At 36.3% G+C, this 15468-nt stretch overlaps 1 protein-coding gene and 1 long non-coding RNA gene across 4 annotated transcripts; one reads left to right on the forward strand and one right to left on the reverse strand.

Annotated features, from left to right (window-relative positions):
- Window positions 1-1345: 1345 nt before the first annotated feature.
- LOC113277238 lies at window positions 1346-4889 on the reverse strand. Its single transcript, XR_003324802.1, has 5 exons — window positions 4434-4889; window positions 4155-4333; window positions 3159-3225; window positions 2341-2517; window positions 1346-2056 (listed from the first exon to the last, which is right to left on the reverse strand). It is a non-coding gene; the product is annotated as an uncharacterized LOC113277238 (long non-coding RNA).
- Window positions 4890-10242: 5353 nt separating this feature from the next.
- Window positions 10243-14105, forward strand: LOC113280949 (ureide permease 2-like). 3 transcript variants are annotated; one of them, XM_026529563.1, is made up of 8 exons: window positions 10243-10509; window positions 11155-11472; window positions 12032-12170; window positions 12318-12480; window positions 12655-12698; window positions 12800-12909; window positions 13002-13376; window positions 13749-14105. In XM_026529563.1, the coding sequence occupies exons 2-8, from the start codon at window positions 11236-11238 to the stop codon at window positions 13902-13904; spliced, it is 1224 nt and encodes a 407-aa protein (XP_026385348.1). In that variant the 5' UTR covers window positions 10243-10509; window positions 11155-11235; the 3' UTR covers window positions 13905-14105. The 3 variants fall into 3 exon arrangements, with proteins under 3 accessions (XP_026385348.1, XP_026385346.1, XP_026385347.1); XM_026529561.1 differs by lacking the exon at window positions 10243-10509 and adding an exon at window positions 10695-10865; XM_026529562.1 differs by lacking the exon at window positions 10243-10509 and adding an exon at window positions 10698-10865 and having other exon boundaries at window positions 12809-12909.
- The last annotated feature ends 1363 nt before the right edge of the window (window positions 14106-15468 follow it).

The raw sequence follows: 15468 nt of genomic DNA on the forward strand, positions 1-15468 counted from the left end.
TTCGTTTCATGTTTAAAAAAAAAACCAACTTCATGTCAGATTTATAAACTCAAGGGATCAATTGGAGGACATCTTTACTAAGGGTCTTCCAGCAGCAAGATTTCAGATTATACGTAGCAAGTTGCACCTTCGCCAGCTCCAGTACAACTTGAGGGGGGATGTTAGGAATAACAGATTAAGCTCTACAACAGAGTCATGTGGGGAGAGTCAGAAGACCGAGTAACAAGGAAGAATTCTAAGGCTAGGTTTACGCTAAGTTAAATCAGAGTCTTGAGTTTGTTAAAGTCTTTGTTTTGATAGAGTCTGTAACAATAATGTAACTGCATTGCAGTATCTTTCCAGTATAAATATCTCTGAGATCTTCACACAAAATCTATGGAAGATATTCACCAAAATATGATGTTCTAAGTTGGTATCAGGAGGGTTCGATCCCTTCGCTTTTCCGCTGTAACAATCACCACCATCACAACCACTTTTATATCAACATCCAAAAAAAAAAACAAAACCCTTTTTCAAAATCAGTTAAACAACATTATCACTACCATTCCCATTTGAATCTGTTAATCAACACAGAACGCTACCATTACCAATTATATCTGTTAACCAACACAGATCAATACCAATATGTCTGTTAACCAAAACAGACCAACACTACCAATTGAAGAGGTATTTCGACTATCTCACACAACCATTTGAAGAGGTATTTTGACTATCTCATACTATGGATTTGTAGAGAAACACCAATTTTCTCATACAACTGTTCAAAAGACCAGCTATCTTCACCACCAACTCCAATACAACAGTTTGAGGGGTAGTTACAAGTTCGTTTCATGTTTTAAAAAAAAAACCCAGCTTCATGTCAGATTTATAAACTCAAGGGATCAATTGGAGGACATACTAAGGGTCTTCCAGCAGCAAGATTTCAGATTATACGTAGCAAGTTGCACCTTCGCCAGCTCCAGTACAACTTGAGGGGGAATGTTAGGAATAACAGATTAAGCTCTACAACAGAGTCATGTGGAGAGAGTCAGAAGACGGAGTAACAAGGAAGAATTCTAAGGCTAGGTTTACGCTAAGTTAAATCAGAGCCTTGAGTTTGTTAAAGTCTTTGTTTTGATAGAGTCTGTAACATTAATGTAACTGCATTGCAATATCTTTCAAGTATAAATATCTCTGAGATCTTCACACAAAATCTGTGGAAGATATTCACCAAAATATGATGTTCTAAGTGAAATCAAAGAAGACGAGTGACAAAATCAGAACGATCAACGCAGCAGCCGAAGATAAATTACATCAGATCCGAAAATAAAAATAATCTAAATTACAAAACTCAGCTGTGGGCTTGAAGGACTAGATCCAAAGTTACACAAACATCAAGTTAACAACAATTTCACATCCAATATCAAAGCTATAATGATAATCATGAAGTAAAAACAAAAACACTAGACATACATTGGATTTCTCCATGAGAGGAGCGGCAACTTCTCTGACGATCCATGAAACCATAAAAAAGAAAGCAAAAAAGACCACACAAGCAATTTGAGCAGAACATTCACTGATGTTTGATACAACTTCTCGACAAGCTTCACATGCTTAAAATGGCATAGAATGGAGTTTCCTGGCTACATTTTATACAGCTTGATAAAATAGGACCGCAAGGAATTCACAAGTAATTACCCTGTCCCTTTGTGTGGTTCCGTTGCCCTGAATTAAAGGCTATCTGTTTCCCGATGAAAACCTCAACCACCATATATATCCACGGAGACATAAAGTACAACATTTCATCTACCACCATGAAACTTTGAGCTTTAACACCTACATCAGCCAACACTTTCTCACGAGAGTTCTTTGACCAACATACAGTACAGTTCCATCAGGATATTCCAAATGTTATCAAAATGCTCTAAAAGTTAGCATAGGAAATTGATGTACTAATAGACACGATTCTCATCAGAAACTTAAGAGAGCCTAAATAAATAAACTTACAAAACCAAACAGCAAACCACAAATATGCCTTCCCTAAAATGTCAGCTCCGTCTGTTTCACAACTGAAATTCTGTCATTTAACATACAAGTCATAGGTAAACCAAGAGTTGGGAGAATTCATAAAAGAACTATGCCATTCATATATATACTTTTGTTGTCAATCAATATATTAGCAACAAAGTAAGTGGTACAGACACAATTTCATTTTGGAGTAAGTAAAATAAGGATAATAAGTTAAAAAGACCCAACATAAAGAAAGATATAATTTGTAAATTTTAGATTATCTGGAGCCAGGTGAACATGTTCACATCCCTAATTTGATTAAGAAATTGTAAATTGTTAAGTAAGGTTTACCTTCAATAGTTTGGGAGCTTATTGCTCATACTTGATGACGAACTTTTCTAAGAAAGACTCCTTGCCCATTTCCAAAATTGTATACAAGGATAAACTATCCTTCACCAGACCCTTGGCTGTTAAATTCGGTGAACACAAACCCTCTTACTTTGTTGAGCATCATTTTATCAAATACGCCTGCAGGAGGAATACATGCGTGTCCGAAAACGGCAAACACGTATCTGTCAGTACTAACAATCTTCTTGATGAAATCGAATTTGTGAACTAAAAGATAAGACCCTTGAAAAGTCTAGAAATATCTTTAGAATTGAAAAATCAAGTTTGGGTTTAATGAGTGAAAGGATGAGTGGCACTCTAGTTATGAGTTTTGAGATGTGTGATTTAGTGAACCCATGAGCTTCAAGTAAGGTAATAACAGTGTCTGGATTTGAAGTGTTTTTGAAATTAATAAGTTAACTTAGAAATAGAAAGAGATTCTTTTTCAGTGAACCCACAATAATGAAGAAAATAAGGGTTCTGTGATGTAAGATGTGAGCGTAGATAGAGCAACAGAGGGGTGGGTTTTGAATCTCTTCCACTGATTAAGATGATCTTATTCCGAATCTAAGTATTGCATACAGAACGAAACATTGCTACAGAAAATGTAGAACTCTGGAATAAAATAGGGTTTTAGAATCAAACTAACGGATTTTGGGGAGAACTGGAATAGTCCGAGCTCGCTCGATAGTCGGTAGAGAGGATAGCACCAACAAATAAACTACTTAGCACAATGTTACCAATCATGACAGTGAAGAATGTTCAGACTGGGAGGTCATTACCAGGTAAGCATTCCATGTTGCCTTTCCGCCGAGTAAGGACAACTCCTTCGAATTGATCATTCCAGAACTGCATTAATCAAGGTGAGTAGCCATTTAAACATGTTTGTACTTGTAAAACCAAATTTACTGTAACTTTCAAATGCACACCAGTCAATCAACTATCAAGCATATCGTAACTTTGTAAGCAACACCATGTAACCCAAACAGAAACATCACATAACAGTTTCATGTTTAAGGAAGTCCAATAAAAAAACTACCCAAGTTGAACAGAAACACACACGAGATGCATTACTAAATGAATCAGAGTATACAAAGGATTCCATTATGTACTACTAGGATTAGTGTCTGATGCCTTTTTTTTTTCTGAAGATGATAGTTAAGCATTGCACCTTTGTTTGTTAAGATCTTGATTTCATTCTTTTTTCAGCACAATGAACGGTTTAAACTAAAAACAAAATTTCATAGTCACAAAATCTAAAAAAAAAAAATGGCCAAAGGAAATGTTACACGTCTGAGTTGTGAACTTATGAGTAGCGATTGAGTAGTAAGGATGAGCTAATCAGATAAAAAAAGTTAGGTTGAAATTGCAAAATCAGCTATTTTAGAAGCTAAGCAGTTTGCCATTCCTATTCAAACTTGTATAATCTTCTCATGACAGTGCATGTCAGAACTTGCGTATTAGATTCCTCAAACTAAAGTGTTGCATCCAAGTAAAATCACAGTGGTTGTTCAACTTTGGTTCAGTGGCAGGATTGTTCTGTCTCACTCAAAGTTTCTATTCAGCATTCACATTTCCTCCACAAACTAACAAATCCTATTCCTAGTACTTGGGCATTTTATACTAAATGAGATTGGAAAGGGGATTCCGGACAACAGTCTGTAAGTAAGATGTTAATTGTGACTGCTCGTTTTTCTTGCCTAACATGTCCAGACGCAAACCAACAAAACAAAGATCAATAAAGATGCTTCTTAACACTAATAGAGTCTTCGATGTACCTTGATATAACATCAGATAGTTGTTTAGCAATAACAGGTGCTTCGCAGGCCGACCAGGTCTCACAAGTTGCGAACAAACAGGAGGCATATGAAACTCAATAGCTAAGCAACCCTTGTCAGGTGATTCTGCTGATGGGTATCATGGCTTTATTTTGATAGCATCCAGCATACTCTACAATCTACATAAGCACACACACACACACACACAACTTCATTAGCGCATTTCATCGAATATGATATGTTCATCAGAAAAACAGAGATAAATGGATTCATACGTACATACAGGGTAACCCAATCTTAGCTAGCGCTCAACCATCAGATGAACAGCTCCAAGAGTGACAGAATTCAGTATAGATAGGTCAGCCATCAGGACGGATGGATTCTCGTAGTATCGAAGTGGAAATAGCCTCCTGAATGCATCAACTTCTATGTCTAAATGACACTTCCAGACTCCCATCTTCGACCCCCATCACTCTTTCTCCCGGACCCGGTATGATTCTTTTTGGACCTCCCGGACGAACTACTTTCCTCGACGACCCAGAGACGAACAGTATCAGGACTTGGACAAAAGAGAGAAATTTCATTCATTCCGGTTGTTTTTCATGTTCGTGTGGTTAAAAGGTGCTGTACTGCGGTGGTATTATTGCCTTATTGGGCAGAAATAACCATCAAATTCTTGTGGCGGCGGCCAATGTTGACTGTTAACAGCCAACACACACATTTCCCTGGACACCGTTTCATTTCTCCTCACATTTCTTTTTATTAGTAGTTTTTACAACCATATTGACATCCGTTGAAATAGCTATTTTAGAACCGGTAGTTGGTGAGGGTCCAAATTAATAAGTTAATGTTCTTTTCAAAAAGAAAATGGGGACGGTTGATTAAGATGGGATTCAATGAGTTTTGGTGCCAAAAATAATGTTAATAACTCTCCTGGCTTTTTCTTTACTCCTTCCAGAGGTCTTAGACATGGGATCATCTATCTCCATATCTCTTTCTTTTCTGCATGGACGTTTTATCCTGAATTCTCATACACAGTGAAGATCTAGGTATCATTTTTGGTATAAAGATTTGCAGGGGAGCTCCTTCTATAAACCATCTTCTTGCTGATGATTGTATGGTCTTCTGCAAAGCCAACAAAGTTGAAGCTCAAAATCTCATGGACATTCTCAACATATTTGGTGACACCTCTGGCCAACTCATCAATTTCAATAAATCAGGAGTTTTCTTCAGCAGAAACAATGATCCAGCTCTCATCCCTGCCATCAACAACATAATGGGAGTTCAAGTTCTGCAACTAGATGACAAATATCTAGGATCTCCTCTATTTACCACATAAGCAAAATCAAGTCCTTTAAACCAGGGGTTGACAAGATGAAGTTGAGGTTATCAAGTTGGAAAAATGCACCTCTAAATCCTGCTGGTAGGGAAGTTCTCATCAAAACTGATACTTCAACAACCAGTATCTACCAAATGAATTGCTTTAGGATTCCTAAACAAACCTGTCAAGACTTAAACAAACTTCAAAGAGATTTTTTTTTTCTGGGAAAAAACCTGGAGAATCCCAAAGGCTACTACCTAAAGGATTAGACAACTATCTGTAAACCAAAGGAGCTGGGTGGATTAGGTTTCATGAACATGGAGCTCTTGAACAGCTCGATGATCACAAAAATTGGATGGAGACTAGAACAAGATAAAGACTCGTTATGGTATCAACTGATGGATGCTAAGTACTTGTTGGGGAGAAATGTTCTAAATATGGATGCTAAAGCTAAAGATGGAGAATCTTGGATCTGAAAAGGTTTTCTTAAAGGCATACAAAACATACACCACCATTGTTATTGGAAAATCAGCAATGGAAACAGAATTAGAATATGGGAAGACATCTGGATCCCAAAAACCACAGTTAAACTCATAAAACCCACTTATTTCCCACAACATATTGAGATGATGACACACCTCATGACAGACTGTAATTCTCATCTTGTTGAGCACATTTTCAGTATCAACACTACTCAAAACATCCTGGCTCTTGACACTCAACCAGGGGCAGATGACACAATTCAATGGAACTTAAATGAAACTGGAAACTTCTGTGTCAAAGCCATTTATAAGGCAAAGATAGACAACCTATACATGAATGACACCGTTACAAGAAATTGGGAGGCTATATGGAAAATGAATATTGCTCAAGTTATAAAGGTTTTTATCTGGAAATATGCTCATGAAATCCTATCCAGTAATGCAAAGACTGCAAGCATTCTGCACTACATTGATCCTATACGTCAAATTTGCAAAAGTGGGGAGGAATCCATGACACACATTTTCTTAAATTGTCGTGCAACAACTGGTGTATGACATGAAGTTCTTGGGACATCTCATGGAAAGTTTGACAGCAACACAAACTTCATGGATTGGTTCAACTCCTGGTTCATACCTGGAGATTCTTCTGAAAATTACAATATCTATGAAACTATTTTTTGGTATATTTGGAAGGCTAGATGTGATCTAATCTTCAATCACATAAAGCGTAATGCAAAACAAACATCTCTCAGCATTAACCAACACCTCTGTGATTATAACAGAGTTCACAACCAACCAACTCATGCTCTAAATATCTTCCCTTTGAACGGTGAAGAACCTGACATTCGGGTAGACATTCGGTGCCTTATGATTTGAATCAACATACTCCACGAGATTTTAGTTTTATTATCAAAATATGTACAATACAAGATCCTGAAAATCAAAAAAAAATCTCTGCACTAACTATCTGGGATGTTGTAGGAAACATCATTGATAGAAGAGGATACTCAGGCCAATTGGGAGAATGGGGAGCAACAGGAGGTGCAAGCCTAGCTTTCAACTGGGCTAAGGAGCAGCAACACATGAACATTGAAGTACAAGCTGAATCCAAAGAAATTCTGATAAGATTTCAGTCTCTATACACCCAGGCTATCAAAGGAAGATTCAACATTACTTATTATGAAGACTTGTAAAACACAAATGAGGACACTTTATTAAAAATCGAACAAGTATCTTTTGTTTTAACTAGTCTTACTCTTATTCATAGAACTCAAAACTTGCAATCTCTAAATATTGTTATTTTGCGTAAGAACTATGAAAACAGGCTTGGCACAAGCAGTGCTACTACTTTTTCTTGTTCTTAGGCTCTGCCTAAGTTTTTTTCTATAAAAGAAAAATATTGATATATGGGCATGAAATGATTATTGATAGGTATAATGTTACGTTCAAGATTGAATCCATTAAGTTGTGTTTGTTTTCTGTTAGCATTTTATGTCAGTTCAGGTTGAGTTAGTCGTGCACTTTGTTATGAACGTGTTAGTAGAGTCGTGGTCAGTAGGATCTTTAGTTGTGTTTTGAATTATGATGTTTACTTCCTAGTTTTTAGGATCGGCAGTTGCTTGTTTAGGATCATGGGAATATCTTGTATCCTTATTTAAACATATATGAATGGAAGGAAAAGATACCACATTGAATTATCAGAAAACTTTTGTGTAACATCTTTGTTATTCAGAGGCTAGGGCTCCTCAATAGGCCTTGGACGCCAGGGTTCGTCTGTAAACCCTTTTATCTTCATTTTTCTACCATATTCATTTTTTTTTCTTAACAATAATCATTATCATTTACCTGCACTTATTCTCCAGAGCCTATTATATCCTTTCCGTTACCATCTTTCCTAGTGTGATCGTAACAAGTGGTATAACTAGAGCAAGGTTTTCGCTTCCGCAAAACACAAACATTGCTTCCCAAAAAAACTATCATTCTACTTTCTTTACACCAAACCAGCATAAAAATCAAAAAATGGATGCAAGGGTTGAGAGTTTAGAAAAAACTACAGAAGATCTAAAAGAAATTATGACTGATAATCAAAAGGTGATCGTCGAAAAAAGAATTGCTCTAACGGATCTGCTTGGAATGTTTGTTCTGATGCAAACTAATACAGAAGGTGATGAAAAATGTTCAACTGGTGAGAAACCACAATCAAATGAAAATGGAGGATCTTTTTCAAAAACTTCTGCAAAACTGAAAGGTGGTGTTAAACTAGTTTTTCCAAGTTTTAAAGGTTCTGAAGATCCTACTAGTTGGTTATGTAGAGGTGAGCAATACTTTTTTCTTCATGAAATTCCTGAAAGTGAACGTGTTTCTTATGCTTCTTATCATCTCGATGATGATGCACAAATATGGTACCAAATATTGAAGCAAGAGCTGATTTACGTCACCTGGGAAGATTTCAAATCAGCACTCCAAACCCGTTATGGTCCAAATAACTATCTCGATTTCTTTGGAGAACTTAATAAGTTGCAGCAAACAGGGAGTGTTGAAGACTATCAAAATCAGTTTGAAAAGTTAGTAGCAAAGTCTGATTTAATATCGCAAGCCATACAAGTCGGTTTGTTTGTTAGCGGGTTGCGAGAATCCATTCGAACTGATGTGCAGGCAAATAAACCAGCAACACTGTCAGAAGCAATTGGGTTGGCACGTTTGACGAGGCTCGTGATAAGTCACAACTATTTGTTGTTACTCCAACAACAACTCAAGGAAAGATTCCAATAAGGCATTTAACTTCTATGCAGTTGCAAGAGCGCAAGAAACAAGAACTTTTCTTCCACTGTGATGAAAAGTTTAGGCCGGGGCACAACTGCAAGAAACTTTTCATGATTACTCCAGTCATTGAAGAAATAGATGGAGATCATGTTATGGAGACAGACAGTCCATAGCCATGAGGACAAGGCTTAAATTAAGGGAGGAGCAGATGTTACGTTCAAGATCGAATCCATTAAGTTGTGTTTGTTTTCTGTTAGCATTTTATGTCAGTTCAGGTTGAGTTAGTTGTGCACTTTGTTATGAACGTGTTAGTAGAGTCCTGGTCAGTAGAATCTTTAGTTGTGTTTTGAATTATGATGTTTATTTCCTAGTTTTTAGGATCGGCAGTTGGTTGTTTAGGATCATGGGAATATCTTGTATCCTTATTTAAACAGATATGAATGGAAGGAAAAGATATCGCATTGAATTGTCAGAAAAGTTTTGTGTAACATCTTTGTTATTCGGAGGCTAGGGCTTCTCAATAGGCCTTGGACGCCAGGGTTCGTCTGTAAACCCTTTTATCTTCATTTTTCTATCATATTCATTTTTTTTCTTAACAATAATCATTATCATTTACCTGCACTTATTCTTCAGAGCCTATTGTATCCTTTCCATTACCATCTTTCCTAGTGTGATCGTAACATATAAACAATGCTGCATGGATTTTTCCATATCTAGAATGGAAGGTAGATCTAGATCTTATTATAACAGTGGTTCTGGATACACTGTCCATTATGGAAAGCAAAAAGCTTTTGGATTCCAAGAAAGAAAATAATAAGACTTTTTAGTTTTGGTTTAAAATTTCAGACTACTTGTGTAAAAAAAATCATTCTTTTATGATTTTTGATTCGAACTTCTGCTTTTTATATCTAGACATGCTAAGCTTTTAATTTTGAGTTTCACTAATGTCCCATATAAATGAGTTACACCAATGTCTCATTTCAAGCTGTTAACTTTAAATAACCAAATCCATATTTTGCTTGTCTTATAGACACAAGACATGAATTCAAATCTAAGAGTTAATTAGCCAATTATGTGATAACATCAAGATTTTGGTTTGATTAGGAAAAAAAAACATCAAGATTTTAATTTTTTTTCAGTTTTCCAATGTCTGTTTTGTTCCCGTTAAAAAAGATTGAATGTTTATTACAAAAAAAGAAAAGAAAAACTTAGCTGCTCATAATTGGCAATCTTGACTAGATTTTTTTTTTTTTTTGTTGCAATCTCTAAATTTCGAGATGGTGGGTATGTATTTATTTGAATGAATCGGTAGTAGACACCCTGCTAATTGCCGACCAGCCTTTAGCAATCCTGAAATCACCGAATATCAATTCTAGTACCTGGCGTGTCAACCTGAAATAACAGATTTCAAAGTCTAAACGGAAATTAAACACAATTAGTGTTATACTCTGATGATTAGCCTTAATCATACGGGCACAAGATGTTGACTTAAATGAGCCGTATTCACTTGAAAACTCGACAATCAAAATTGGTCTCAAGGACGACAACAAATCATCTAACTAGGAGATTCATGGGATCCACATGTCTAACTAAGATTCCAAATCCCTGGAATCCCTTCATTACAAAAGTAAAATATTCCTTCTTCTTCTTCTTTTAACTGAATCCGTTTCTGTTACTGTTAGTCAAACACAAGAAAGAAAGAAAGAAAACCCAATTCTGAGGAGCTGTTCTTGTTCACCATTATCACACCCACCTCTCCTCTTCTTCAGATTCTGTTCTCTTGTTGGGGGTTAGTAGTTATTTTGCTTTGAAATTCAGTTTTTTTTTTTTTTTTTTTTTTAATTCTTTGATTTTATCTCTGAATGTGATGTGTACCAAAATAAAAGATGTGGTAATAGTACTAATAAAGATGATTACATCATCTACTTAAAGATTCTCCTTTTGATATTTCTCCTCATCATGGGGCCAACTTAATTCTATTTTAATCACCTTGTTTTGCAAATTACACACTTAATCTAATTAAGTTTTTTTTCATATAAGTTAATTCTATTATTCAGTCTTTTCAACATATAAGTTTTCTTATTAATTAGATAGTCCCATCCATTTTTTTCTTCTTAAACTTAATCTCTTCTATCAATAGTAATGGTGAGATTTGTGTTCTTAGTTTATAGTCTGATCAATTTCATTATATGTTCTTTCTTCTTTTTCTTGTTTTAATTTTGGGTTTACTCCACAGAGTTTATTGTTTTTCAAACAGACAGCGTGATTGGCTGAATTTTTTATCTTTGTTTTTCAAAACAAAACAAGCTGGAACTTCTGGCTAATTTTATGGGCTGTTTGTTTCTGTATTTTTGTCCTTTTTTTTTAATGGGTTTTTTGTCTTATTTTTCTAAGTGATGAGGACAATTGACAAATCTTCATCTCTTGCTTGCAGGATATTACTGCTTTTGCTTCCTTGATTTCTCATTCAATTGAGAGATTTTGGTTGTATAATCATAGTACAGGGTTGCTCAAGATGTATGTAGTTGAGAGTAAGGCAGGAGCCATAGGATGCATGTTGCTTGCTCTACTCTTCTTGGGTACATGGCCTGCTATTCTTACTCTTTTGGAAAGAAGAGGGAGGCTTCCTCAACATACTTACCTTGATTACTCTATCACGAATCTCTTGGCTGCGGTGTTAATTGCCTTGACATTCGGTCAAATTGGCGATGGCAAACCCAATACGCCGAATTTCATCACTCAGCTTTATCAGGTGAGTTGTTTCAGTTTATTTATACATAAGTTATAGTCTCTTTATCGTGCTGAAGAAGTAGATTTATTGTCAATGCATCATTCTGTTTAGTCCGGTTTCGATGAACTTAAACTTTATTATATGAAACTTAAAAGGATAAATCATCCTATCCTTGATTACTTACTAGATTAGATGTTCGTCATTGCTCTTTGAACCTGTGACATAGTTGAAATAGAGAAGAATAGACATGCTAAAGAGGTGTTTCGGAAATGGGTCTTGTGTTGTATCATCGTTTATATGTAACGGTTCTAGTACAAATATGACCTCAAAGGAAAATAAGTTTCAGGATTACATAATTTCCTGCATTTCTGAGTAAAATTGGCTCCCGTAGCAATCTGAAGTATTTTTAGCCAATAGCTGCAATCATAAATTTTTCATAAGATGGGACACCGATAACATTTGAAGTCTCTGTATTGTCTAGTCCAACACACTGTAAACTCCATTTATTTCCTGAACAGCTGTAGTTGCTGTTATCAGTTAACTACTTTTTGTTTACCACGTAATCCGGTTACATGTGCAGGACAACTGGCCTTGCGTCTTGTTTGCTATGGCAGGTGGTGTGTTTCTCAGTCTTGGAAATCTCGCTACTCAGTATGCTTGGGCATTTGTTGGTCTCTCGGTGACAGAGGTCATAACTGCAAGCATAACAGTTGTTATAGGTATTTTTATTTCCCTGACTGAATTTCTCTCTTTTTATTCTTAAACCAAATCCCGACATTAAAATGACAGTCTTGAATTGTGAAGAGTAATTTCAGCTTGTAATTGACTATAAAATTTGTGTCCCACCACACCATGAATGAAAACAGGAACAACTTTGAACTACTTCTTAGATGATCGAATCAACAAAGCCGAGATTCTATTCCCAGGAGTTGCATGTTTTCTAATTGCGGTTCTTCTTGGATCTGCTGTTCATTCTTCAAATGGAACTGATAATAAAGCAAAGCTTAGTAGTTATACGGATGAAAAGGGGTACACTTGCTGCCCTTAATTACTATATCTAGTACTCTTCCTAGTTTGTTTGTTTTTACTTTGTTTATCTCCACGCCTTATAAATTGAAGGAAAGTAAAGCCATTGAAAGAAATTTTCTTCGATTTTGCACTTCGTGGCTAACACATTGTAATATACTCGATATTTGATTCCAGGGCAATTGAGATATCAGAGTCTAAGAATGTGTACAAGTACACAGGTAAGCAGTCCATTTGTCTACATTTTGCTGATATTTTCAGCTCTTACTGTAGGAAAAGCGGTAATGACCATATTCTGTAAAATCACTAATTGACATGGAAGTAATTGTAGATGGAAACAAGGATTTAGAGGATGGAAACGTTAGTGTTGAGAAAGCTGAAGTAGGAACTGCTGACTTCCTTATAGAGCTTGAAAATAAAAGAGCAATCAAGGTTGGTTATATCACATCACAATACTCATTTGCTGTATATGTAAGTAATTTCAGCCTTTTGCCAGGTGAGTGTAATTTACAATGAATGAGCAGGTTTTTGGGAAGAGCACTTTGATCGGTCTGGGTATTACATTCTTTGCCGGCTTTTGCTTCTCTCTCTTCTCGCCGGCATTCAACTTGGCAACGAATGATCAATGGGACACAATGAAAGAAGGGGTTCCCCATTTAGTTGTCTACACTGCGTTTTTCTACTTCTCGGTTTCTTGTTTTACAATTGCTATTATTCTAAACATCACATTCCTGTACTACCCTGTGCTTAACCTACCGAGGTCATCTCTTAAGGCTTATGTGAATGATTGGAACGGTAGAAATTGGGCTCTTTTGGCAGGGCTCGTTTGTGGATTTGGGAACGGTCTCCAATTCATGGGTGGTCAAGCTGCTGGATATGCAGCTGCAGATGCTGTTCAGGTTAGTCTATATATTATATATATGTATTGATTCAAACAAACCATTAGAAGCTACTTGCGTTGCATCCAACAGATTGTTGCGCGACATCAATAACCTTGCCTGTAGTTCGGACAGTTAGCTGATCCATAATACTCGTGTTTTGAGGATGATAGTTTCCCATCTAATCCATCATACTACGAGCAAACCTTTGTGTATGAAAGTATGTTACTCAGAAATTAGATGTAAATAGAGTGCATGAGTAAGTGGGTATGAAGTCAAAGAAAGTAGGGAGGATAAATGCACCAATGTTCAATCAAAATCTTTTGCTTCTTGTTTATTTTATCAGAATTAGAATATAGTAATCTTAAAATGTAATTTATTTGATAATATCAGGCACTTCCACTTGTGAGCACATTTTGGGGTATACTTCTGTTTGGAGAGTATCGGAAGTCGTCAAAAAAGACATACGTATTGCTTGTTAGCATGTTGCTGATGTTCATTGTGGCAGTAGGGATTCTTATGGCATCATCAGGGCATCGAAAAACATGATGAAAGTTGTGTAGAATCTTATTGTAAATAGATCATCAAATCCTTGTCATCAAAGAGAGAATTTCTGTAACAAACATCTCTGATAAAGAGGATCGTTAACAAGTTCACTTCATATCCTTGTGAGGAACTCATGAGTTATATGTAAATTAAGTATTTGTATTGAATTACCATCCAATAGTATAAATCAAAAACATACACAAAGATATCTGTGTTGTCTAAATTTTGCCTCTACTACCAATTTGAGAGAGAGTCGAGGGCGTTAGAAGGCGATTTTCTGGCAATGTTGACTTGAGTCAAGGGTCTTTTACTTCGTTTGTGGCGATAATGATCTTCGTTTTCTAGTTTCTTCGGGTATTCAATGATCAGTGGATCCTCATTTGTTTAGTCCTCTTTTCTTTCTCTTTCTCTGCGATTTAGTTTTCTACTTAGTCTGGTTGTGGCTTGTTTTGGGTCTCGTTTACCTTTGGAGGGTTTTTCTTCCCCTTGTGTTGGGGTTGATTCTAGGAAGGTTAAACAGCTTGCGTATAAAGATGAGTTGCTCTCCCCTCTCTCCCTCCACTGATTTCTCCCTCTTTCCGGCCAAAACTAGCCGTTTTTTCTTGTCCTATTCCCTCAACGGCTAGTTCCAACAGTATTCTCTCACCGGATTTTCTACTGGAATGCTAAATTTCTTCACCAAATGCTAAAGTTTTTCGTCTCCTGAGCTCTAATGGCTAATTCAAACCACCCGAGTCAGTATCACTGCAACTGCATCAATCAATCATATCGCACTTATCACAAAATCATAGAAAAAGAAGAGATGAGACTAATCTCACAAATCACGCACAACACACATAACCCAATGGTCACCCAAATCACTAATTACCCTAGTCTGGAAGCTGGATTTTCCACTTCCAAGAAGAATTCTCAACACAATTTCATTACCCAGAAACAATTCCCAGAAGTTGATTCAAATAAAGAATAGATTAAGAATTTACTTCAACTATAAGGAGCCTAAGAGATTTCCCCTCAAGCAAATCAAACATCGATCTTCAAATGTTTACTTCAATTTCAATATCTCTAACACCAAGCTCCCTGGTACTGTGTTGTCTGATGAAGGCTTGCTACAAAGTAATGAAGCTCAGAAGCAAACTCTCAGCAACAACAACAACGATCACAACATCCCATTAGTCCTCGGCTCAATTCATGGACATCAATCTCACTACAATTGCAGTCTACTTCAATTTTATCAATGCTTACTGAGGAAATTAGGCCACAAGCTTGAATGGGTGAGTTTTTTGGATACTCTCACTCTACTCTCTGGTATGTATTTCCACTTAATCTCTCTACATCCCTATTGCTATGGTTTGATCATATATCTAAGTGACCTACAATCTCAAAAATCTTAGTGACCTTCAAGCTCAAAATCTAAGTGATTTTCTTTTAAATTTCACCTACTACCTCAGACATGTTAGTAATGTCAGAAATGCTGATAGGATTATCTGCAATTCAAATCTTGGAAAGCTGTGCACTAACCCCTTAAGCACTAATACTGCTAGCATGGTCAAAATCTCGTAATAAAAAC

This window comes from Papaver somniferum, chromosome 5, assembly GCF_003573695.1.
Source record: "Papaver somniferum cultivar HN1 chromosome 5, ASM357369v1, whole genome shotgun sequence".
Classification (NCBI taxonomy): domain Eukaryota; kingdom Viridiplantae; phylum Streptophyta; class Magnoliopsida; order Ranunculales; family Papaveraceae; genus Papaver; species Papaver somniferum.

Coding starts and splice junctions, on each gene's coding strand:
- LOC113280949 (XM_026529561.1), top strand. Junction 12,699..12,799: donor GAATGTGTACAAGTACACAG/GTAAGCAGTCCA, acceptor TTGACATGGAAG/TAATTGTAGATGGAAACAAG. Junction 12,910..13,001: donor AAAATAAAAGAGCAATCAAG/GTTGGTTATATC, acceptor ATGAATGAGCAG/GTTTTTGGGAAGAGCACTTT.